Source organism: Camelina sativa, chromosome 5 (assembly GCF_030686135.1).
Source record: "Camelina sativa cultivar CO46 ecotype springtype chromosome 5, ASM3068613v1".
Classification (NCBI taxonomy): domain Eukaryota; kingdom Viridiplantae; phylum Streptophyta; class Magnoliopsida; order Brassicales; family Brassicaceae; genus Camelina; species Camelina sativa.
In genome coordinates, this window is record NC_141884.1 from 20,125,779 (window position 1) to 20,148,488 (window position 22,710).

The window sequence follows — 22,710 nt, forward strand, 5'->3', positions numbered from 1 at the left end:
AAGATAATTTGGTACCTTCATTGCCTTAAGAGTGCTTCTTGTCATCTCCATTAGAGTTCTATTTCTTCTTTCCACAACACCATTTTGTTGTGGTGTGTAAGGGGCTGTGAGTTGTCTCTTGATACCACTTGTATCACAAAACTCATTGAATTCTCTTGAAGTGAACTCTCCTCCTCTATCAGTTCTTAGAATTAAGATAGAACTCCCAATCTCCTTCTCTACCAAGCTCTTAAACACCTTGAACCTCTCAAAGGCTTCACCTTTCTCTTTTAACAAGATAGTCCACATATATCTTGAAAAATCATCTATGATGACAAACACATATTTGTTATTAGCCAAGGTTGAAGGTGTGATGGGACCACATAAGTCAGCATGTAGAAGCTCCAATGGCTTTGAAGCTCGAAACAATGAGGCTTTGGGGAAAGATCGATGAGTTTGTTTTCCAACTAAGCAAGACTCACACAATCTTTTCTCTTCTCTTATCTCCGGCAATCCTTGTACTAACTGTTGCTGGGACATTGTCTTCATTGTTTTAAAACTAATATGTCCCAACCGAGCATGCCACTTCCAAGCTTCATCTGCAATACTCGAATGTAGACATATTGGTCTCCCTATCTGCAGCTTAATCTTGTAGAGCCTATTTGGTGATCTTGTAACTTTCACCAACAATCTTCCCATAGGATCATGGACTGTAAGGTAGTCTTGTCTCATCCTGACATCACAACCAACCTCTGTAGCCTGTCCTAGACTCAGAATGTTGCTTCTAAGAGAGGGAATGTAGTAGATGTCTGAAACCAGAATCTGTTCACTTGTCTTACTTTGAAAAAGAATCGCTCCTTTTCCTGCAATTTCAACACAAGAACCATCACCGAACTTCACTTTTCCCTTGATGTTCTCATTGAGCTCCGAAAAATATTCTCTATGGCTAGTCATGTGGTTACTTGCCCCATTGTCAAGATACCACAAGTCATCTACTTGGTTGCTAGCCTCATAGTTTTTCGGAATCACCTTTTCTTCATTCAAAAACACAACCTCATGCAAATAAAGAGCTGCATCCGCATTCTCTGTCTCGATTTTATTTGCTTCTCCTTGTTGTTGTTGTCAATCAGGACATGTAGAAGCATAGTGTCCTAGCTTATCACACCGATAACAAACCACCTTCGACCGATCCTTCTTTTCCTTTGATTCGTTCTGGTCTCCTTGATTTGTTTTTTGTTCTTGTGAGTAGCCTCTGCCTCTGCCTCTTCCTCGTCCTCTGTTTCCTCTGCCACCTCTGCCTCGTCCTCTGCCTCTAGAACCCCAAGTGTTTTGCGAATTTGCAAATAACAGCTTACCCTGAGTATCTTCGTGATCCTCCTCATTAAGAATCCGTTCTTCATAGGTCTTGAGTCTCCCTATGATCTCTGCGAAGCTTGTTTTCTGTAAATCCAAAACTTGTTCAAGAGATGCTATGATCTGAATGAATTTGTTCCTTGGTAGACTATTGAGAAACTTCTTCACAAGTTTTGCTTCATCAATTGTCTGTCCAAGAGAAGCCGCTTTTGATGCAATCTCCGATAGCTTGCTTGAAAAACTATCTATTGTGTCTGAATCCTTCATCTTGATTCTCTCAAATTCAGACATAAGAGTCTGAAGCCTTGCTTCCTTGACTCGATCTGCACCATGATGACGAGATTGAATGGTATCCCATATCCCTTTAGGAGAGTCTTGTTCACCGACTTGCAAGATAAGAGCCTCCGGGATAGCTTGAAACAATAATCCTATCGCGATATTGTTTAGATCAGGATCCGCTGATCCTGGTTCGATTGTATCCCATACATGGTAGATCTTCAACAAGATCTTCATTCTCATTGACCACACCGTGTAGTTAGAGGGAGTTAGCATGGGACATTGAATCGATGGTGGAGTAAACTCCTTTGGACGTGCTGAGCTTTCGTCTGCCATAGCTCGGGGATGACGACTGTACGTTTGCAAGATCTTCGTCTCTGTTTTTCACAGGTCACAGGTTTCAGGTTCTCCAATAACCTAACGCTTTGATACCAAATAAAGTTTCTTAAACACACTAAGCTTGTATAAAGAATAACTCTCTTTATTGAATGTTTAGAAAATCTCTCAAAACTAAACAACTCACAAACTCTCTTTGTGTTTCGATATCGTTTGATACAACCCATCAAACGTATTTATAGGGAACTCGACTTAGCTCCTATTCCTATTTTGATAATGGAAAACTACTCTTTTCCTAATCCTAAATAGAACTTTTCCTTTTCTCTTAACTCAACTTGGTTAAGGAAAACTTAGGCTGAATCTTCTAGAAGCTTACCCAACAGGTTAAAGTAATACCTCCACTCATTGTAGAAATGATGCTTCCTTGAATGGTTTCTTCTTCTTCAATGGCTTGAAGACTTGAAAAGAAACTCTTAGATGATCTTTAGGTGGAAGATAAGGTTTCTCTCCCCTTTCCTATAAACTCTTTTCTTTATGTGTTGTTTTGTTCTTGTGATGATTTGTGATGGAGCAAACCATCTATTTATAGGAGGGAAGAGGACCTTACTCCTCATAAGGGTTTTGTCTTCTAATTTAATCTCAACCATCCATCATAGTAGAGATGAAGACAGTAGTGACAAGTGTGAGAACAAGTGTCTAGCATTGTTTCAAACACAAAATGCAACTTCACACTTGTTCTCTTATAAGCTTTAGCATGACATGTAGCTTAGTAATTGTCCTTATAAGTATAAGCATGACATGTAGCATAACACCTGTCCTTTTGGTTCCCAAATGATTAAAAACAAAATATCACAAACCCAATTAAATAACCTACTAACTATAAGACTACATACATGGGTAAAGAAAGTAATTATTTTCTTACATTCTCCCACTTGGTCGTTAGTATAATGGTTTTATTCGGGAATCATAAGGCCGGCATAATATGTTATATTTTTCATTTGGTCTTTCATAAGTGTCTTAGCTAATCTTGTAACCAATGAGACTCATGGCGATCACATATCATTTTGCAACATGATTCCTTCCATGTACTACTACATTGACTACTTTTCATAGCTAGACCATAAACATTATTCCATAAGTAGGAGTTATCTTTAATGGTCTCTTTGATGTCTTTTAAGACGTATTCTGTTATCAATAATTCCAACAAAAAATAATGTGTGCGCACGTTAGAAACAAAATAGAAGATGTAAAAGTCATAAGAGAGCTCTTATAAATGTCAAACATAGACTAAAACATTATCAGACAACATAATTAAGTGCTATCCTCCATACCCATACTTTCTGTATGCTTCATAAATGTCTTTGGAGGTAATGCTTTCGTAAATATGTCTGCAACCATTAGCTCAGTGCCTATGTGTTCAATGACAAACTTTTCTCTTTTAACATCTTGCTTTAATGATAGATATTTGAGTTCCATATGCTTGGCTCCTTTAGATATCCTATCATGCTTAGAGAAGAAGATTGCGGCTTGATTGTCACAGTGAAGAGTTAGAGGTTTGTCAACAAAATTCAAAACCCCAAACTCTGACACGAAATTCCGCAACCATGTTCCTTTAATAGAAGCCTCATAACATGCTACATACTCAGCCTCCATGGTCGATGTATAAATCAATTCTGACTTCTGGCTTTTCCATGAAATGGCACCTCCACCATGGAGATACACATAGCCGAGAGTACAGTGCCTAGAATCTTCACATCCACAAAAATCTGAGTCTGAAAATTCAACCATCCGTGGATGTGTTGATTTTTGATATGTCAACATGTAGTTTCTTGTTCCCTTTAGGTATCTCAAAACTTTCTTCGCAGCTTTCCAATGAGCAAGTCTAGGGTTACTCTGAAAACTACCCAACATTCCGACTGCATGACTAATATCAGGTTGAGTGCAGACTTGTTCGTACATCAAACCTCCCACAAGAGATGCATAAGGGTACTTTTGCATTTCATTATGTTCCATTTCGTTCTGCGGACATTGTCACCCTTTTGCATAGGAACATTATTAGAAGAACACATCATCATGCCAAATCTCTCAAGAACTTTACCAATATATGCTTTCTGAGACAATCCTAAAATTCCTAGTGATCTATCACGGAATATTTCAATTCCTATCACATAGGATGCCTCACCCATATCTTTCATATCAAAGTTCTTAGAGAGATAACTCTTAGTCTCATGTACTAGACCAAGATCATTACTGGCTAATAAGATGTCATCAACATACAAAACCAAAAATATGAACTTACTCCCACTGATCTTGAGGTATATACATGGATCCACAACGTTTTCTTTGAAACCGAATTTCGTGATGGTTTCATCAAACTTTAGATACCATTGCCTCGAAGCTTGTTTCATCCATATATAGATTTCTTCAATTTGCAAACCATATCTTTCTGACCTTCAATTATGAAGCCTTCAGGTTGGCGCATATAGACTTCTTCTTGCAAGTCTCCATTAAGAAAGGCAGTTTTCACATCCATTTGATGTAACTCGAGATCATATTGAGCTACTAACGCCATGATAATTCTGAGAGAGTCTTTTCTAAACACAGGTGAAAAAGTCTCACTATAATTGATGCCTTCTTTTTGACTAAACCCTTTGGCTACCAGTCTGGCTTTATATCGTTCTACATTGCCATTACAGTCGATTTTGGTCTTAAAGATCCACTTACACCTGACTGCTTTGTGTCCATCAGGCAATGGAACGATGTCCCAAACTTCATTCTTAACCATCGAGTCTATTTCATCTCTACTGGCATCAATCCATTTATCAGAATTAACATCCTTCATGGCTTGTGAATAAGAAACCAGATCTTTAATGTTTTCTTTGATATATCATGGTTTCTGTGGTTTTTAACCATGGTATAAGTGTGCTTTTTGAGTCTTTTGATTTGTTTTCTAGGTTGTTTTTGAGTCTTTATAGTTTAGGTACTCATTTGCATGGATGGAACACAAAGGAGCTAAAAGAGGATGATTTGGAGCATAATCAAAGCATGAAGGCTGGTCAAAGAAGCTGGGAGACGAGTTCAAGAGAATGCATCGACCGATGCAACCTCTGCATCGATCGATGCAGATGCCACAAAGCCAAACGAAAGTTGTCTCCACAAGCTTCAGAAGATTTACAAAATTTGCCCAAGTTTTCCTTATTTGCAATTAAGGCCCAAGACGTGTTTTAGAGTATTTATAGGATTTTATGGTCATTGTTTAGACCTAAGTTTTATTCTGCAACCTTTTGAGGGAAGAGATATTGAGAGCTTTGGAGAGATAGATCTGATTTCATCTGTAGAGAGAAGATTCTTGAACTCCCTTCTTACTTCTTAATATCTATTGCTTATTATTCAGAAAAGATGTCTTGTTCTTCATTAAACATGTATGAGTAGTTTGCTTGTTAGGTTTAGGGTTTTTCATAGGGTTTTTATGGTTTATTAGATCTGTTAATTTTAGGATTCATTATCTTCTATGATCTTCATCTTAGGTTGTTCTTCATATTGATTCTTGATTGATCACCTAGAATTAAAACTTTAGGAAAATAAATTGATATGAGAATATAATTGATTTTCATGATAAACCTTTTGATGAACAAAATTATTTCTTGCAAAAAGATTTGATTTAATAATTTTGTGAACTTATCTAAAACTTGTTTCTAATGCTGATTTTTAACCTTGAATTTTGCAAAGAGATTTGGATTTTCTGGTTTTAAATTTAGATAATATTTGCAGTGAGAACTTATTTATTTTACAAGTGTGTTTAGAGTTCTAGATCTGATTTTTAATTGCTTGAATCCTAATTATTTGATTGATTTAATATTCCATAAATTCCTGAGAATTTCCCTAGGCCTAGCTCTTTGATCCTTTGAATTTACAACACTTTTAAATTCTGTTTTGCATTGTCTTTAATTTAATATTTCGATTTAGCATAATTAAAAGAGTAATAAATCTATTGTGTGAACTAGAGTCTCTGTGGTTTTGACCCCTAGAGTATTACAACTGCAAGGCTGTTAGTACCATTAGGGTATTACAATTTGAGCATATCATTCTTCTCCAGATTCTATTTGATAAATCACAAGTCATCGGAAATAGCAGATCTCCTCGTAGGAGTTGATCTTCTTAATGATGGTTCCTCTTGTGCTTCATGATCATTATTGGCAAGATTTTCATCATGGAGTGTGTGATCATTCAATGGGGTTTCTTCATTGTTTAACGGTTCAACAATGCTAGGCACCCCAACATTCAGAATTAAGGGTAAAGGAATACCAACCCTAGTTTCATGAATGGTTATATCACGAACTTTATCACTCCAACTAATCTCACCATTCTCAAAAAATATGGCATTATTGGTTTCTACTATTCTCGTACTATGGGATGGACAGTAAAATCTATATCCTTTAGATTTCTCAGGATAACCTATAAAGAAACCACTGATCGTTCTGAAGTCTAATTTCTTTTCATGTGGATTGTATATTCTTACTTCAGCTTGAAACCCCCAAACTTGGAGGTGTGACAGACTAGGTTTCCAGCCTTTCCACAGTTCAAAAGGGGTCTTTGAAACTGCTTTAATAGGTACCGTATTCAAAATATAGACCACAGTACGTAATGCGTCCATCCACAAGGATATAGGTAGGTTAGCATGACTCATCATAGATCTAACCATTTCCATATAAGTACGATTACGCTTTTCAGCTACACCATTCTGCCATGGAGAACCAGGCATTGTGTACTGCGTAACAATTCCTAATTTCTGGAGGAGTATGGCAAATGGTCCAAGATGTTTTCCTGTTTCATTATATCTGCCATACATTTCACCACCTCTATCTGACCTTATGATTTTCACCTTTCTATCTAATTGCCTCTCAACTTCATTAATGAATGCTTGTACAGCATCCACAAATTGAGATTTTTCATGCAATGAATAGAGATAACAATAACGTGAATAATCATCAATAAAAGTGATGAAGTACTTTTCACCTCCAAAAGTTGGAACGTCAAATGGTCCACAAATATCTTTATGTATGATTTCAAGAAGTTGTGTACTTCTTGTGGCTCATTTCTTAGTGTGTTTAGTTTGCTTACCTTTAATGCAATCTATACACATTTTCTTATTGGTAAAATCAAGATTCGGAATGACTCCATCTTTTACCAATCTTTTAATTCTTTCATAAGAAATATGTCATAATCTTTTATGCCACAAGAAATATGAGTCATCAGTACATGTTTTATTTTTAAGTACATGCAATCTATACTTCTTGTGTCTCATAAGGTTGATCAGCCAGTTTTAACATATAAAGACCATCAACTAATATTCCAGAACAATTTCGTTTAGAGTTCAAAAACATATTAAAACAACCATCTCTTTGAGTAGATTTAAAACCAGCCAAATCAAGTTTGCTTACAGAAACTAAATTACGGGAAATAGATGGTAAATAAAGAGTCTGATATAAATCTAGACAAAATCCACCATCTAAAATGAGACGATAGGTGCCAACAGCTTCAACTGGTGCCTTATCTCGATTTCCCATCAGTAAGTAGGTTTCACTTGAATTTATGGTCTGGATCTTAAGGAATCCTTGTACGGAATTTGTTACATGTACATTAGCACCGCTATCAATCCACCAAGTTTTGGAAGAAACATAAGTAAGATTAGATTCGAAAAAGCTTACAGAACCCATAGGATTACCTTTCTTTTCGAACCATTCTCTTTGTTTAGGGCAATCTTTCTGAAAGTGTCCAACCTTTTTACAAAAGTTGCACCTGTAATCTTTCTTTGCCTTTTTCTTCGGATTAACTTGAACAAAATCGTTCATTGTGGGTTGTTCTCTTTGATGGCTCTTTTTATGCCTAAACCCAACTTTAGGTCCAGCTCCTTGAACATGATGGAAAACTTTAATTCCTTCACGACCAAGTCTAGCCTCCTCTTGGACGAGTTTATTAGCCAATTCATTAGATGTCCACCTTTCATCAATTGCATTATAATTGATCTGAAAGGGTCCATACTGAGGAGGTAGTGAATTGAGGATAAATTGGACAAGAAATGAATCGTCCAAACTCATTCCTAAATTCTTTAGTTTAGCCGCAAGGTTGGTCATTTCAATACAATGTTCATGCATAGACCTTGTCCCATCATACTTAATGGTTGTAAGATCTGCCATAAGTTTCCCTGCAAGGGATTTGTCTGCAGTCTTAAACCGTTCTTTATAGCTGCTAGATAATCTATAGCTTTATCTACATCTAGAAGGGAAGTTTTGATATTGCTAGCTATAGTCATTTTTAAAAACATCATGCTTAATCTGTTCGCTTTCTCCCAAGCTTTATGGAGGGCCTTTTCTTCCTCAGTACTATTTATAGTTAAGGGATCTGGCTCTTCTTCACGAAGTGCCAAATCCATATCTAGTACTCCTAATGTAAACTCAATTTTCTCTTTCCATTCTGAGAAGTTGGTTCCAGTGAAGATCGGAACATTAGAGACCATAGATGGCAAATTAGCAGGAAATGATGCTGCGATTTAGAGATATAACAAGCTTTAATTGAGGTTCAAAATTTAAACTACACATTAACAAAAATTATTGAATGCATATGACTTCAAATTATAATGCTCCTGTGGATAGTCATTATAATATATCCTAATGTCATAGCTTTCAGAAAATTCTTCTTGAATGATGTATCAGATTAATTAAGCTATTTGTGGATATACTTAATTAACTCATATACAAACATTCTAATAAATTATAGATCATGTTTTATGTCAGTAGTCTACCTGTGGGTAGCTAATTAATACATAAACATATCAAAATTTAAATATTTTGGTTTTCTATATGCAAATCATTATAAGATAAAACCATTATGGTTATATCAATTTCTTAATTATGCACATTTAGATAAACCAATCTTTTATCACTTATATATATATATATATATTAATTTAAACACAGATTGTAACTTGAAACTTAAATCAAACAAAAATTCAAGTGTACAAACATCATAACTCAAAGCTTTACATTTCAGTTCTTTATACCATAAATCTGATTATTCTTAATGGATTAATTAGATGCTCATAACCATAAGCTCTGATACCACATGTTAAACATATTTTAACATGAACCCCAAGATCTTAAACATCTACATTAATCACATAATAGAATCATAAAGAGGGTTAAGGTAATACCTCCACTCATTGTAGAAATGATGCTTCCTTGAATGGTTTCTTCTTCTTCAATGGCTTGAAGACTTGAAAAGAAACTTTTAGATGATCTTTAGGTGGAAGATAAGGTTTCTCTCCCTTTTCCTATAAACTCTTTTCTTTATGTGTTGTTTTGTTCTTGTGATGATTTGTGATGGAGCAAACCATCTATTTATAGGAGGGAAGAGGACCTTACTCCTCATAAGGGTTTTGTCTTCTAATTTAATCATAGTAGAGATGAAGATAGTGGTGACAAGTGTGAGAACAAGTGTCTAGCATTGCTTCAAACACAAAATGCAACTTCACACTTGTTCTCTTATAAGCTTTAGCATGACATGTAGCTTAGCACTTGTCCTTTTAAGTATAAGCATGACATGTAGCTTAACACCTGTTCTTTTGGTTCCCAAATGATTAAAAACAAAATATAACAAACCTAATAAAATAACCTACTAACTATAAGACCACATACATGGGTAAAGAAAATAATTATTTTCTTACAACTGATACGTAGAATCATAATAAGGCTGCAGTTGGTGTGAATCTGGCCGGGCTGCACTAAACTGCCATCGATGCGGTCGGTAAGAATCTAGCGGGCCTGGCCAAAACTGCTGCTGCTGTTGATACGCCAAATCACTAGACTGCGGTTGATAGGAATCCAGCGGGGCTGGCTGAAACAGAAGTTGTTGTTGATACGCAATATCATGATGAGGCTGCGGCTGCGGTTGGTAAGAATTTAGCGGCTGCTGTTGATGATACTTGACAGTAGGAGGCTGCTGCTGCTCATTCTCTTCTTCCTCTGCTTTATTTTTCTCCTTTATTGCTTGTGTACTCCGATAGATCTTGCACAAAGAATAGTCCTACACGCATATGCACCAACCAAAATAAAACTCACAATAAAATCCAAAAAGAAAAACTTAATAACTTGGGAACCAAGAAACACATACATAACTTTACGTCATCATCAGCAGAAGCAGAAGGCGGACACTGATCAACCTAGTATTCATGCATCAACCAACTAGTTTTTACGCCATTAGGTTGTTTCCCCACGTAGTATGATAGTGCGGTTTTGGAACCTTGTCCATCGTCAATCTCCTCGGAAGCAACTGTTGCGTGCCAATATCCGCCTTTGTCGCAACGTTTCTGCTTTTTCCCACCTTTACCCATCTTGTTCTTCTTTGATATAAAGAACCATTCTACCCTTCTTGAATTTCACTACATATTTCCAAAACATATTCAAGTAAGCGATTGCACAAAGAGAAAGCAGAGATAAAGGTAAGAGAACAAATCGTTTAATTGCCCAGTGCTGGTTCATAAGCGGATCAACGAATGCAAAGGTAAGAGAAAAAATCTTTTATCATTATCTTCATGCCTAGAACACATTTGGAGCATATGCATATTGTTAGAATTAGCGGAAGTAAATGAGAGAATAGAGTAGAATCGAGAGAGAAAGAGAGTTTCGGTAGAACAAAGAGAATGAGAAGAAGATAAGATTCCACTAGAATATCCCTTCTACAACATGTGAATACAACTTAAATAGGTAAACCAACTAGGGCAACCTCTATCTCGAAATAGAAACAAACGAAAGGGACATTAAGAGAGAGACGAAAGCATTCCCAAGCTGATAGTGACATCTCCGAGATAACACAAACATGTGACTAAGTTTCTCTTCTTCTTCCTAACGGTTAGAATAGAAGCTTCTCGATCACATGATGGGCTTGATGGACTTAACTTTCTTCTCCCTTCTTTGTGTCACCAAAAGGCTCGGCCTTATTGCAAGAGTGTATGGACGTCCGTACGGTACGGCCGAGCTTGAACACAACCTTGATCAATACATATGAGCTATATGTATATGAGCCATCACATTGATATATTGAACACTTTTGATATCAGTATTGGACTGACTGAGAGAGAGGAAGGTGACCTTGGACCCGTTTATGGATTTCAATGGAGACATTTTGGTGCTAAGTCAGTAGCTAGTCTATTGTTATCTCCTGTCTTTTCTGAGTTTTGGCAAAACATATTTCTATGTTTTAGCCATTTCGTGAATCTCTTTCTACATGTACACAGATATGCATGCTGTCATGCTGATTATACTGGCCAAGGATTTAATCAGCTCTTAGATTTAATTAACAAGATCAAGAATAATTCTGATGATCGACGAATCATAATGTCAGCTTGGAATCCTCCTGATCTGAAGTTGATGGCACTTCCTCCATACCACATGTTTGCTCAGGTCTGTGGTAACGTTTAAATTTTCACTACAAAAGAGCAAATTTATGATTTCGAACGTCAGTCATCATCTATTGATATTTTGTTGACATTATGCAGATCTTGTTCCTGGTGATTTTATTCATGTGATTGGAGATGCTCATGTTTACAGAAACCATGTCAAGCCTCTACAACATGAGAACCCACCAAAACCTTTTCCTGTGAGTATATATACGGGACACGTGAATAAACATGATCACTGATTCTTAGTCTTGTTTGAGTATTATGAACTATATTCTTATCTTTGAATTTTACAGGTTTTGAAGATAAATTCGGAGAAGAAACATATTGATTATTTTGTTGCGGATGACTTTGAGCTCATTGGCTATGATCCCCACAAGAAATTAGTTTTTTTATTATGTTTTTTAGGAGTATTCTTATTTTTAATTATGTTTTTAAATTTATTTTCTAATACAGTTTTTTAAATGATGGTTTCATAATAATAATTATAGTATTTTTAGTTTAATATCATTTCATTCTAAAAGCATTATAAATCGGACACGCACGTATGTGTGATTAGGTAGATTTATATTAAACTCGTGAACTATTATTAAACCTGACAAAAAAACAAAAAGCATTAAAATTTCATGAATCAGATGGCCTAAATATTCGTATCAAGCGGATTCCAAAGCATTAATAATTTCCAAAGCTTCTGAAATTATTATATTTCATATCGATAAAATTTTAAATCTATTATGTCTATGTGTTTTATTTTTAATGGATTAAGGCCATTGAGCATGTACATAACCAGCTATCAATCAGTGACGGGAGAATACACGTTTGCGAGAAGATCTGCAAGCGTTTTGAGTCTTTTGCAGTAGTCAGCAACGCTGAGATCACCGATGGTGAGGGTCCGGAGTTCAGTGTCATATTGCATCGCTCTTGCTTCCTTATTGTCGCGAAAGAGTTCTTCAATGGTAAGCCAGAGTTCACGTGCAGTGGACTTGGTCTTAAGAACAGTGTCAAGGGTGGATTCGGAGATGGTGCCGTAGGTCCACATCTTGACGAGGCCATCGTGTTCCTTCCACTCCTTTTGTGTTGCAGTAGTTGGTTCGGACGTACCGTCGAGATGGCCAAGAACTCCGAAACTGAGACAGTGAGTCTCAAACAGTTCGCGCCAAACATCGTAATTCAGTTTGGTCATATCAATGGTGATCGAAATGTACGCCTTGATCTGTGAGATACCAAACGGTTTGTCGGATTTGGCGGTCGAGTCAGTCATGATGACGATGACGTAGAGAGAAATAGAGAAGCAAGATGAAGAAGAATGAAGAAGAGATGGGAAGGAAGAACGAGAAAAGATGTGAGCGAAGGAGGAAAAGAAAGAGAGCGGAGATGGATCGAGCGTGTATCTAGCTGGAGGCTAGGCTTCTGATACCATGTTAATTGGGAAAACTCCGTGAGTATTATCATTGATACACATGAGGTATTTATACAACATACAATGTAGATAGAGTCGTATCTTTGCTAACTATATACTCGAGATTGACATATATCCAAGACCCCGAAGGATCTTAACCTTCTAACTAACAGAACAACTTATCATTAATTGTAATATCTGGTTTGATGATGTTCATGTTACCTCATGAGGGAGAGTGTAACTCAAAGAGATGCTTCGTGCTGGATGGAAACGATGCTGAGAGAAATCCATAAAAGAGTATAAAGTCAAGTGAAACGGGTTGATACATTGTCTTTAATTTCCGTCAGTTACAGATCTCGGTTTTTAAGTCTGAAAGGTGTTCTGAAAAATTGAGAGTTATATCTTTCCAATGATATAAAGATCGTCATCTGATTCCTTGTAGTCTAATGGGAAATTGCTCTTAAAGGTGGACTGTTTGCAGGATGCATCATTCCGGATCTGTGCTGGGAAAGTGGCCGTAACTTTCAAACCGTAAATGCAAATCGTGATCTGTTTTTTCATGTGTCTTCATATGACTGTTGTTGACATTCCCACAAAATTTCATAATTTTCTAGGTTGGCTTGCTACTCCATTGTGCTCTGCATCGAAACTGATGATAAATGCAGAATTTTAGTTGTCTCAAGACAAGAAGTTGTGGAGAAATATTTGAAGGCTAGATTGGAGAGCATAATTTTAGAAGAGAAGATGAGCTCGTTGGTCTTGTAAACAAGTATGTGTGATTAACAAAATTCATAAAGAAGATTGTGTGGTTGAAGAGATTAAGAGAGATCCAAGAAGAAAAAGTAGAGTTGATTGAGAAAAAAAAAGGGACAAGAAGATATGATCTGCATCATCAAGGTTGAAGTATTTGAAGGAAATTTGCAAGGAGATATCAAGCTCATTGGAAAAGAAAATCCTAGTAAATATTTACTCTATATGAGAAGCTGAATGGGATCAATATAAGATATGTCCACTGCAGTCACAAAGACTAAAAGACTAAGGTGAAATCTCTATCGATTATGTCTCTGTGGAATGAACATGATACTTGTGGGTATTAAAGATGGTTTAGAAGTTCAATCTTGTTTGATATAAGCATGGGAGAATGAAGGCGATGAAGATAGTGTACGACATCAATTGGGGATCAATTAAATATGAAATAAATGAGATTTTGTAGAGATATAAGAGACTGTGGAGAATGGGTAAGTGGAAGTCAAGCATGTTCTTGGAAGTGAGGAAAAGGTAGATATCTTGACTAAAGCACTTGGAAAAAAAGAGTTTAAAAAAATGAGGGATCTCATTGGCATGAGAGATTTGGAAGAAAATGAGTTCAAACTTAAGAGGGAGAATGTTGGCATAAGCTTGAAAATAGCTTGAGGTGTAAGCTATACTAATCCTACCGAGTTATGGAATTAGGATTAATTATATTTAGGAGTTATCTAAATATGTTAGTTTACCGGTTTAGAATAGGAAAGTTGTCAACTCTAGGGTTGAACAATTGTTATAAATACCAAGAGAGCGTTTCATGAAGAGGTGCGCGCCTTAGGGTATTCTAGAGAGATGCACACAAGGTGTGTGGCGTCGCCCCACTAGTGTTTGATATCATATACAATTATGATTGTAATTGTAATCTTGTTCTAGTGGATTTATTCTGGACTTGGTGTAACGCCCGCGATCCCGAATAGGATCGTAGGCCGAGACTTAGTCCGAGAAGGAAGGGGGATCTCGGACAAGTCGAGAGAAAGCTACTCGTTAGCTCGGACATTGAGGAAAAGCGCGCAAAGTATCGGAGAAGGATCGGTCAGCTGCGGACAGCTCTCGGGAGCTGTCGACCAGCTCGACCAAGCTCGATCAGCTGTCGACCAGCTCGACCAAGCTCGACCAGCTGCCGACCAGCTCGACCAACCTTGGCCAGCTGTTCGACAGTAGACGATAAGTGAGCCAGCTGGGAGCTCGCAGACGGTTATTGGACTCGGTGACCGAATCGGTGCGATGGAACGCGTGCGATCGAACGGGTGTGATCGAAGGGTCTTGACGATAGGCACCTTTTCGGGCCTAGACTTCGACCAGACTCTATATATAGAGGGTGAGACGCACAATTTTTGACACACGGAAACCAGGAAAAAATTACACAGAAACTCTCGGTGCAAATTGAGAGAAAGATCGAGAAAAAGGTTTCTAAGGCCGAGAAAGGTTTGATCGACGGAGGTACGGTGAAATACCATCTCTAAGGGATCTGGGAATTAGGTAGTTGCATCATCGAGCATAAGCCTGAATACGCTTCGGATGGTCCAGTTGGTCGGAGGAAAGGGGGTGCGGCTCGGAAGTGGATCGGTAACCGCAAGGTTCACCGGGAAATGACCGAACTGATGCGCATGCTACCTCCCTATCGATCAGTGTATCATCCGGGGTGTCCGAGTACGAACGGTTCGATTGGAGAAAAGTAAACGCGGCTCGGCGGCTGGACGTGGGATCAGTACAGATTCCTCGGTACACCGTCCGAACTGATGCGCGGGATAACTCTCTACCGGTCAACTGCCGTACTGGACGAATGTATAGAACTTAGCGTGCATTGCATGACATTGTACGGCCTAAGGGAAAAGTTATTGATGCCTACTTGGATTTCAGGAAAGGAGGGTGATCGGGGGAAAGGAAAGGCTTAGGCGCGGGACTCATGGCCAGAAAGATGAGTGGTGGTGATAAGGGTAGCTAGGATCGATTATACAACTTGTACTAGCTTATTATGCAAACTCATAAGTTGTATCGAATCCTTTGATTATTAATGCAATATCGAATGTTTACTTTACTCTAAGTTTATGTCATATAGACTTTAAATATCGAATCTCAGAATGTGCGAATGAATCTTGTTTAAAGAATGGGCCCTAAAATTTGTCTAAGTAGAAAATTGAACGAGAGAACCTCTACGGCCATAGATGGCCGGGGTCGGGGTCTTTCACTTGGTCCCGGGGATGTAGAAAATCCGAACCCCGTTAACAAACTCTCTGTGTTGTTTACTTTATGCGTTCTTTAGTTACACCATTTACAAGTATTACTAAAGGATGGTGGTCCCTAGACTAGAGAAACTGAGAAACTATGGACAAAAAGTTTTGAAATTTCCTGTTTATATAAAGAATACAAGGGAGCTCTAGCAGGGATAAATACCTTACTGTGGCGATACAATGCGTCTGAGAGGAGGTGGATCTTATTGTGAGCATAACATACGATTTGTTTCTTCGCAGCTTGCTCTAGTTTTCCACAATTAGTGAAAATGAATGAGGCGGGGACCTGCTGCGTTGTTGGCATAAAAAGGGCAATGAAATGGTTACTGTTTTTAGTGAGATACATTCATCCGCATCTAAGCATCCATCTTCATCTTAATATCAGAAACCTCGTACGACTTTCACAACCAGAGTTTTAGTTTTTCAAGAGGCTTTAACTTGTCGAGACAGAAAGGTAGAGACTCCAAGATTTCGCACTCTTCTTGATGCTTTTAGGAAGATTCTTGATTGCAGTGCTATTCAAATGTAGAAATTCAAGATTTTTATAATTCAGCTCAAACTATTAGATATGCCGGTTTACTTTGGTTATGTAGATTGATTTAATCCGGTTATGTTGGGTTAATATCTGATCAAGTATATAAGCTAACCAATGTAATTAGGATGGGTTTAACAACTTGTAACAAACTTTTGATAGGATTAATAAAACCGATGTCTCTCTCTCTTCTCTCCTCCGTCGTTCACATATTTTCCGATTAACCGGATTTAAAATGGTATCAGGGCTCGTTTAATTGAATTTCCATTGCTTCCGCATCTCATGATGGAGATGAGCTTTCTGATTTGCTTTTGTTTTCAGTTTGTTCAAGAATTTTTCGCTGTTGTTTGTGATTTTATCATCAGAGCCTTTTTCACTTTTCTGCTTCTCTTAATTCTCTTTTGATTGACCTTAGTGAGTTCGATTCTTGCTTTTGATTCCTCTTTTCGTCTCACTTTCTTTGAATTTCTTGTTCTTGCTTTAAGAATGGCTTCTTCGGGTAATACGAATGCTCCGATGAATCGTCCTCCCACTCCGAATCCGGTGAATGTTCAAACGCAGTATCAAACTGATCAGTATGAGAATCCGTATCATCTGCATGGTGCTGACCACGCAGGACTTGTTCTCGTTTCTGATCGCTTTGTCACTGCTTCGGATTCTCCTTCTTGGCGTCGATCGATGTGGATGGCTCTTAATGTCTGAAACAATCATGGCTTTATCAATGGTACGATCTCAAAACCTCAAGAAGATCATAGGGATTTTGGTGTATGGTCTAGATGTAATGACATAGTCTCGACTTGATTGATGAATTCTGTGGATAAGAAGATAGGGCAGAGTTTACTTTTCATCCCTACTGCCGAAGGAATTTGGAAGAACATTTTATCTAGGTTTAAGCAAGATGATGCACCTAGGATCTTTGCTATTGAACAGAAGTTGAGTAAGCTAGTCCAAGTTTCAATGGATGTCTCGGCTTACTATACTTGTTTGATGACATTGTGGGAAGAACATTGAAACTATGTTGAGCTCCCGGTTTGTACTTGTGGGCGTTGTGAATGTGATGCAGCCTTGAAATGGAGAGATTGCAACAAAGAATCAGAGTTACTAAATTTCTTATGGGGTTTAATGAAGGTTATAATCAAGCACAGAGACATATTCTCATGCTAAAACCTATTCCCACGATTGAAGAAGCCTTCAATATGGTGACTCAAGATGAGCGACATAAGGTTGTTTTACCGTCTACTGGTCTTGAGAATGTTGCTTTTCAGGCTGCAACTCCTATGAATGATGGCGAGGCAGCATATATAGCAGCTTATAATACTGCTCGTTCCGTACAAAATCCTATATGTTCGCACTGTAGAAAAGTGGGACATACTATACAGAAGTGTTATAAACTTCATGTAGCTACAGGGTATAATGCACGACCTCCTGCTTCATTTCAACCAAGGATGCCAACTTCACAGTCACAACCGAGGGCTCCTTTGGTGCAGCAGATGGCTCCTTTATATGTATCCGATGCAGAAAGCCAATTTGTAGCTCAAGTTTATTCAGATATTGGCATGTTTCCAATGGAAGATACATCTTATGGACAATATCCGCAGTATGCAATGCCTAGCTCGAGTAGTGGATCTAATCAGATTCTACAAGGTTACACTCCACAACAAATTGAGCAGATGGTGGCTTAGTTCAACAGTCAAGTTCAAGTTCCAGAGCCTGTATCTACTTCATCAGGTTCTAGTATTCCTAGTGCTATGGCTACTATCACTGAACATGGCTTGATGGCTAAGAATTTCACATCTGGTACCACTTTACCTTTTCCTTCTACTAGGCTAAAATTTCAAAATAATAAACTTACCTTTCAAAACCACATTTTATCCTCCTTACAACACCTTTTACCCAATGATGCTTGGATTATTGATAGTGGTGCTTCGAGTCATGTGTGTTCAAACTTAGCCATGTTTACAACTTTAAGACCTGTGTCGGATATCACTGTTACTTTGCCTAATAATTCTAGAGCTTCTATTACGCATATATGCAGTATACATATTAGTTCACGATTGATCCTTTATGATGTCTTACATGTTCCAGATTTTAAATTTAATTTGATTAGTGTTAGTAGACTTGTCAAAACTTTAAAATGTTCTGCTCACTTCTTTGAAACTTGTTGTTTGATTCAGGAACTTTCTCAGGGATTGATGATTGGGAGGGGTAGAGTCTTTCAAGATCTCTATATTCTGGCTACTGAGAATACATCCCTCTCTACATCGACTTCTGCAGCATGTTCTTTCACTGGTTCCGTGGTTGCTGATGGTTTACTTTGGCATCAAAGACTAGGTCATCCATCACATTTAGCTTTACAAAATAGTACTATTCCTTCTTTAAAAAATTTGTCTTCGGATGCTTCGCATTGTTCTATATGTCCTCTAGCTAAGCAACGTAGATTGTCTTATGTTTCTCAGGGAAATTTAGCAGATAAACCTTTTAATTTAGTTCATATGGATGTATGGGGTCCTTTTAGTATTGAGTCTGTTGAAGGATTTCGTTATTTTCTTACTTTAGTTGATGATTGTACTCGCAATACTTGGGTTTATATGATGCGTAATAAAAGAGATGTTCATACTGTTTTCCAGCCTTTCTTAAGTTTTTTTCTACTCAATATCATACAACTGTTAAGGCAATCCGATCTGATAATGCACCTTAATTGGCTTTTACTGAGATTGTTAAAGAACAAGGCATGATGCATTATTTTTCTTGTGCTTACACACCTCAACAAAATTCTGTAGTAGAAAGAAAGCATCAACACTTACTAAATGTTGCTAGATCCTTGCTCTTTCAATCTAATGTTCCCTTACAGTATTGGAGTGATTGCATTTTAACAGCTGCTTTCTTGATAAATTGATTACCATCTCCCTTATTGCATAATTGTTCACCATATGAGCTTTTGAATGCTAAATTGCCTGATTATACTTTGTTCAAGAGCTTTGGTAGTTTGTGCTATGTTTCCAATCATAATCATACTCGTCATAAGTTTTCTCCTAGAGCCAAACCATGTGTCTTTTTAGGATATCCATTAGGCTACCAAGGATATAAAGTCTTGGACTTGGACACTCATTCTATCACAATTTCTAGGGATGTCGTATTTCATGAGACTGTTTTTCCTTTCAAAACTAATGATAATCTTTCTTCTATGATAGATATGTTTCCTAATAGTATTTTACCTTTACCTGCTCCATTGCATTTTGTTGAAACTTTGCCTATTATAGATGAGGATTCATTGATACCTACTGATCCATCTACATCAATACCATCATTGATACCACCATTAGAACATTTAGATAGTAATATTAGTACTAGTACAGAGACAACTGATACAGATCCTTCTGCTGTTCCCATTGCTCGGCCTAAACGCACTTTAAAAGCACCTAGTTATCTATCCGAGTATCATTGTTCTCTTATTCCTTCTATATCCTCATTACCACCTACAAATCCACCATCTATCCTTTCCTCATCACTTGAAACGCTACCACCATCATCACCTAAAAAGACAACACAATACCCTCTTTCCTCTGTTTGCACCTTAGATCGATACACTCCTTTATATCATTCTGATATCTTTTCTTATAGTCTCGAAACTGAACCCAAAACTTTCCATCAAGCTATCAGTGAAGTGGACTAATGCAGCAACTGAGGAGTTACATGCTCTTGAGCTTAACAAGACTTTTGTTGTTAAGACATTACCTGCAGATAAGCATGTGATCGGATGCAAGTGGGTGCTTACCATCAAATATAATTCTGATGGCTCTGTAGAGCGTTACAAAGCACGACTTGTGGCACAGGGATTTACACAACAGGAGGGAATCAATTACCTAGAGACCTTCTCCCCTGTTGCTAAGCTTACGAGTGTTAAGCTGTTGTTGGGTCTTGCTGCAGCCCGAGGTTGGAGTCTTACACAGATGGATGTGTCTAATGCTTTCCTTCATGGCGACTTGGAAGAAGAGATTTATATGAGCTTACCTCAAGGTTATACGCCTCCACCTGGTACTGTTCTTCCTCCTAATCATGTGTGTCGTTTACTCAAGTCCTTATATGGGTTGAAGCAGGCGTCACGCCAGTGGTATAAATGTGTATCGTCGGTTTTACTGGGTGCTAACTATGTTCAATCACCGGCTGATAACACTCTGTTCGTCAAAAATCTCTATGACTTCGTCTGGTGATTTCTCTCTTGTGGCTGTACTTGTCTATGTCGATGACATTATGATTGCCAGCAATGATGATGCCGCTGTGAAGACATTAAAAGACTCATTGAAGGCTGCTTTTAAGATTAAAGATCTTGGTCCTGCTCGATTCTTTCTTGGCTTCGAGATTTCGAGATCATCACAAGGAATCTCTGTTTGTCAACGCAAATATGCTCAGAATCTCCTTGAAGATGCAGGTCTACTTGGTTGTAAACCGAGTTCAATACCTATGGATCCTAATCTTCAACTTACTAAGGAAATGGGAAACTTGCTACCGAGTCCTACTTCCTATAGAGAACTTATTGGTCGCCTCTTATATCTGACCATCACTCGACCGGATATCACCTTTGCTGTTCATCAACTCAGTCAGTTCATTTCAGCTCCGACAGACATTCATCTTCAAGCAGCTCATAAAGTCCTACGTTACCTCAAGCAGAATCCAGGTCAAGGACTTATGTACTTTGCTTTCTCAGATGCAGATTGGGCTACTTGCAAGGAGACACGACGATCGGTGACAGGTTATTGCGTTTACTTAGGCACATCATTGATTTGTTGGAAGTCTAAGAAGCAGGCTGTGACTAGTCGCAGTAGTACTGAATCTGAATATCGGAGAATGGCATAAGCTACTAGTGAGATTATTTGGTTGCAGCAGCTTCTGAAGGACTTACATATCAAGGTGACTTGCCCGGCTAAGCTCTTCTCTGATAACAAATCAGCTATGCATATTGCCATGAACCCTATGTTCCATGAACGGACGATGCATATCGAGATTGACTGCCATACCGTACGGGATCAAATCAAAGCTGGTAATTTCAAGGCTCTTCATGTTCCTACCGAAGAACAACATGCTGACATTCTTACTAAGCCTCTACATCCAGGTCCCTTTCACGGTTTGCTTCAAAAAATGTCTTTGTCAAATCTTTATCTTCCACCTTCTTCAGAGATACAGATTTGAGGGGGGTGTATTAGATATGCTGGTTTACTTCGGTTATGTAGATTGATTTAATTTGGTTATGTTGGGTTAATATCTGATCAAGTATATAAGCTAACCAATGTAATTAGGATGGGTTTAACAACTTGTAACAAACTTTTGTTCGAATTAATAAAACCGATATCTCTCTCTTTTCTCTCCTCCGTCGTTCACATAATTTCCGATTAACCGGATTTAATACAAACTTCTCGAATTTCGAGTATCCCCTGAGGATAAGATTCTTCAGAGAGTTAAATGTAGTTATGCTGGTCAAGACGAAAGCATGAAACATCCTCTCAGGTTCAAGAAACCAAGGCTCTTCATGTTTCCATTTCTCATACCACTCTTGGTAGCATACTCAGATTTGTGCAGCCTTCAAGATTCAACCTTCGGAGATATAACGCCGTCAATCAACTCAGTCGAAAAACTTAGATCCACCAACTTCAACTGCGCTTTCCTGTGACAACCACTCATAGCCTTCATCATTTCTGTTTCCACACTCTTCTTAGTGCAGTCTCATAGCCTTCATCATCACTGTTTTCTCCCAGACTCTTCTTCATTAAGTGGTGTCTCATACTTCATCGGTTACATCCCGTGTGGCTGAAAATAAAGTAGAGTCATGCAATACTTTGTTTTTAATACAATCCCGTGGTGGAGGAGAAAGATACTTTATTTTGTTTAATACTTTTTTGTCAAAAAAAAACAATATATAACTTAAACGGGCCTAACGGACGTACACGAGTCTAAATAATTTAAATGGGTTTTAGACAAACGGGTATCAAATTTTAATGGGTTTAAATGGACATTCAATTAAAGGGGCAAGGTCTAAACGGGCAGGGCCGAAACGGGCCTGAGTCGCCCATTTTATCGGCTAACAGCTGTTCGATATCATTGATTTCTGCACTATTATTGAAGAGCCATGCAATGTGACGAAATATTGCTTCATCCCTTTTGTTATTTAACCTATTGTAGCTGACTCTCAATGTTTTCCCAATTTTTCCATCCAAACCATTTCGGAGCCTAGGCAACAAATCAATACAGTCCTCTTTCTCCCTACCCCGTAAATATGAACCCAAAACTTTGAGACCCAAAGGAAGATTACCGGCAAGGAATGCAACTTCAGAAGCAAGATTCATCAAACCAT

The 22,710-nt window shown here is 37.9% G+C and overlaps 2 protein-coding genes, 1 long non-coding RNA gene and 1 pseudogene across 3 annotated transcripts; 1 reads left to right on the forward strand and 3 right to left on the reverse strand.

Annotated features, from left to right (window-relative positions):
- Nucleotides 1-3,255: 3,255 nt before the first annotated feature.
- On the reverse strand, nt 3,256-3,903 carry LOC147944062 (secreted RxLR effector protein 161 pseudogene; annotated as a pseudogene).
- Nucleotides 3,904-6,055: 2,152 nt separating this feature from the next.
- On the reverse strand, nt 6,056-8,078 carry LOC147944063 (uncharacterized). The gene is made up of 4 exons (XM_087512442.1): nt 7,400-8,078; nt 7,236-7,288; nt 7,066-7,077; nt 6,056-6,952 (listed from the first exon to the last, which is right to left on the reverse strand). Exons 1-4 carry the CDS (start codon nt 8,076-8,078, stop codon nt 6,056-6,058), a joined length of 1,641 nt encoding a protein of 546 aa, XP_087368568.1.
- Nucleotides 8,079-8,455: 377 nt separating this feature from the next.
- On the reverse strand, nt 8,456-10,675 carry LOC104789299 (uncharacterized). Its single transcript, XR_015558523.1, has 3 exons — nt 10,114-10,675; nt 9,155-10,026; nt 8,456-8,487 (listed from the first exon to the last, which is right to left on the reverse strand). It is a non-coding gene; the product is annotated as an uncharacterized LOC104789299 (long non-coding RNA).
- A 6,175-nt stretch (nt 10,676-16,850) lies between these two features.
- Nucleotides 16,851-20,575, forward strand: LOC147944064 (uncharacterized). Its single transcript, XM_087512443.1, has 8 exons — nt 16,851-17,060; nt 17,190-17,359; nt 17,428-18,008; nt 18,093-18,161; nt 18,376-18,398; nt 18,539-18,959; nt 19,556-19,807; nt 19,986-20,575. Exons 1-8 carry the CDS (start codon nt 16,851-16,853, stop codon nt 20,573-20,575), a joined length of 2,316 nt encoding a protein of 771 aa, XP_087368569.1.
- Nucleotides 20,576-22,710: the final 2,135 nt, after the last annotated feature.

Bases quoted from the DNA above. Each gene is read 5' to 3' on its own strand.
- LOC147944063 (XM_087512442.1), bottom strand. From the start codon at position 8,078: ATGACCAACCTTGCGGCTAAACTAAAGAATTTAGGAATGAGTTTGGAC. The intron at 7,289-7,399 runs GTAATTTAGTTT...CTGGAATATTAG, and splicing joins TTATTTACCATCTATTTCCC to TTGATGGTCTTTATATGTTA.
- LOC147944064 (XM_087512443.1), top strand. From the start codon at position 16,851: ATGGCTTCTTCGGGTAATACGAATGCTCCGATGAATCGTCCTCCCACT. The intron at 17,360-17,427 runs GTGGGAAGAACA...AATGTGATGCAG, and splicing joins TATACTTGTTTGATGACATT to CCTTGAAATGGAGAGATTGC. The intron at 18,009-18,092 runs GTTACACTCCAC...CTACTTCATCAG, and splicing joins ATCTAATCAGATTCTACAAG to GTTCTAGTATTCCTAGTGCT.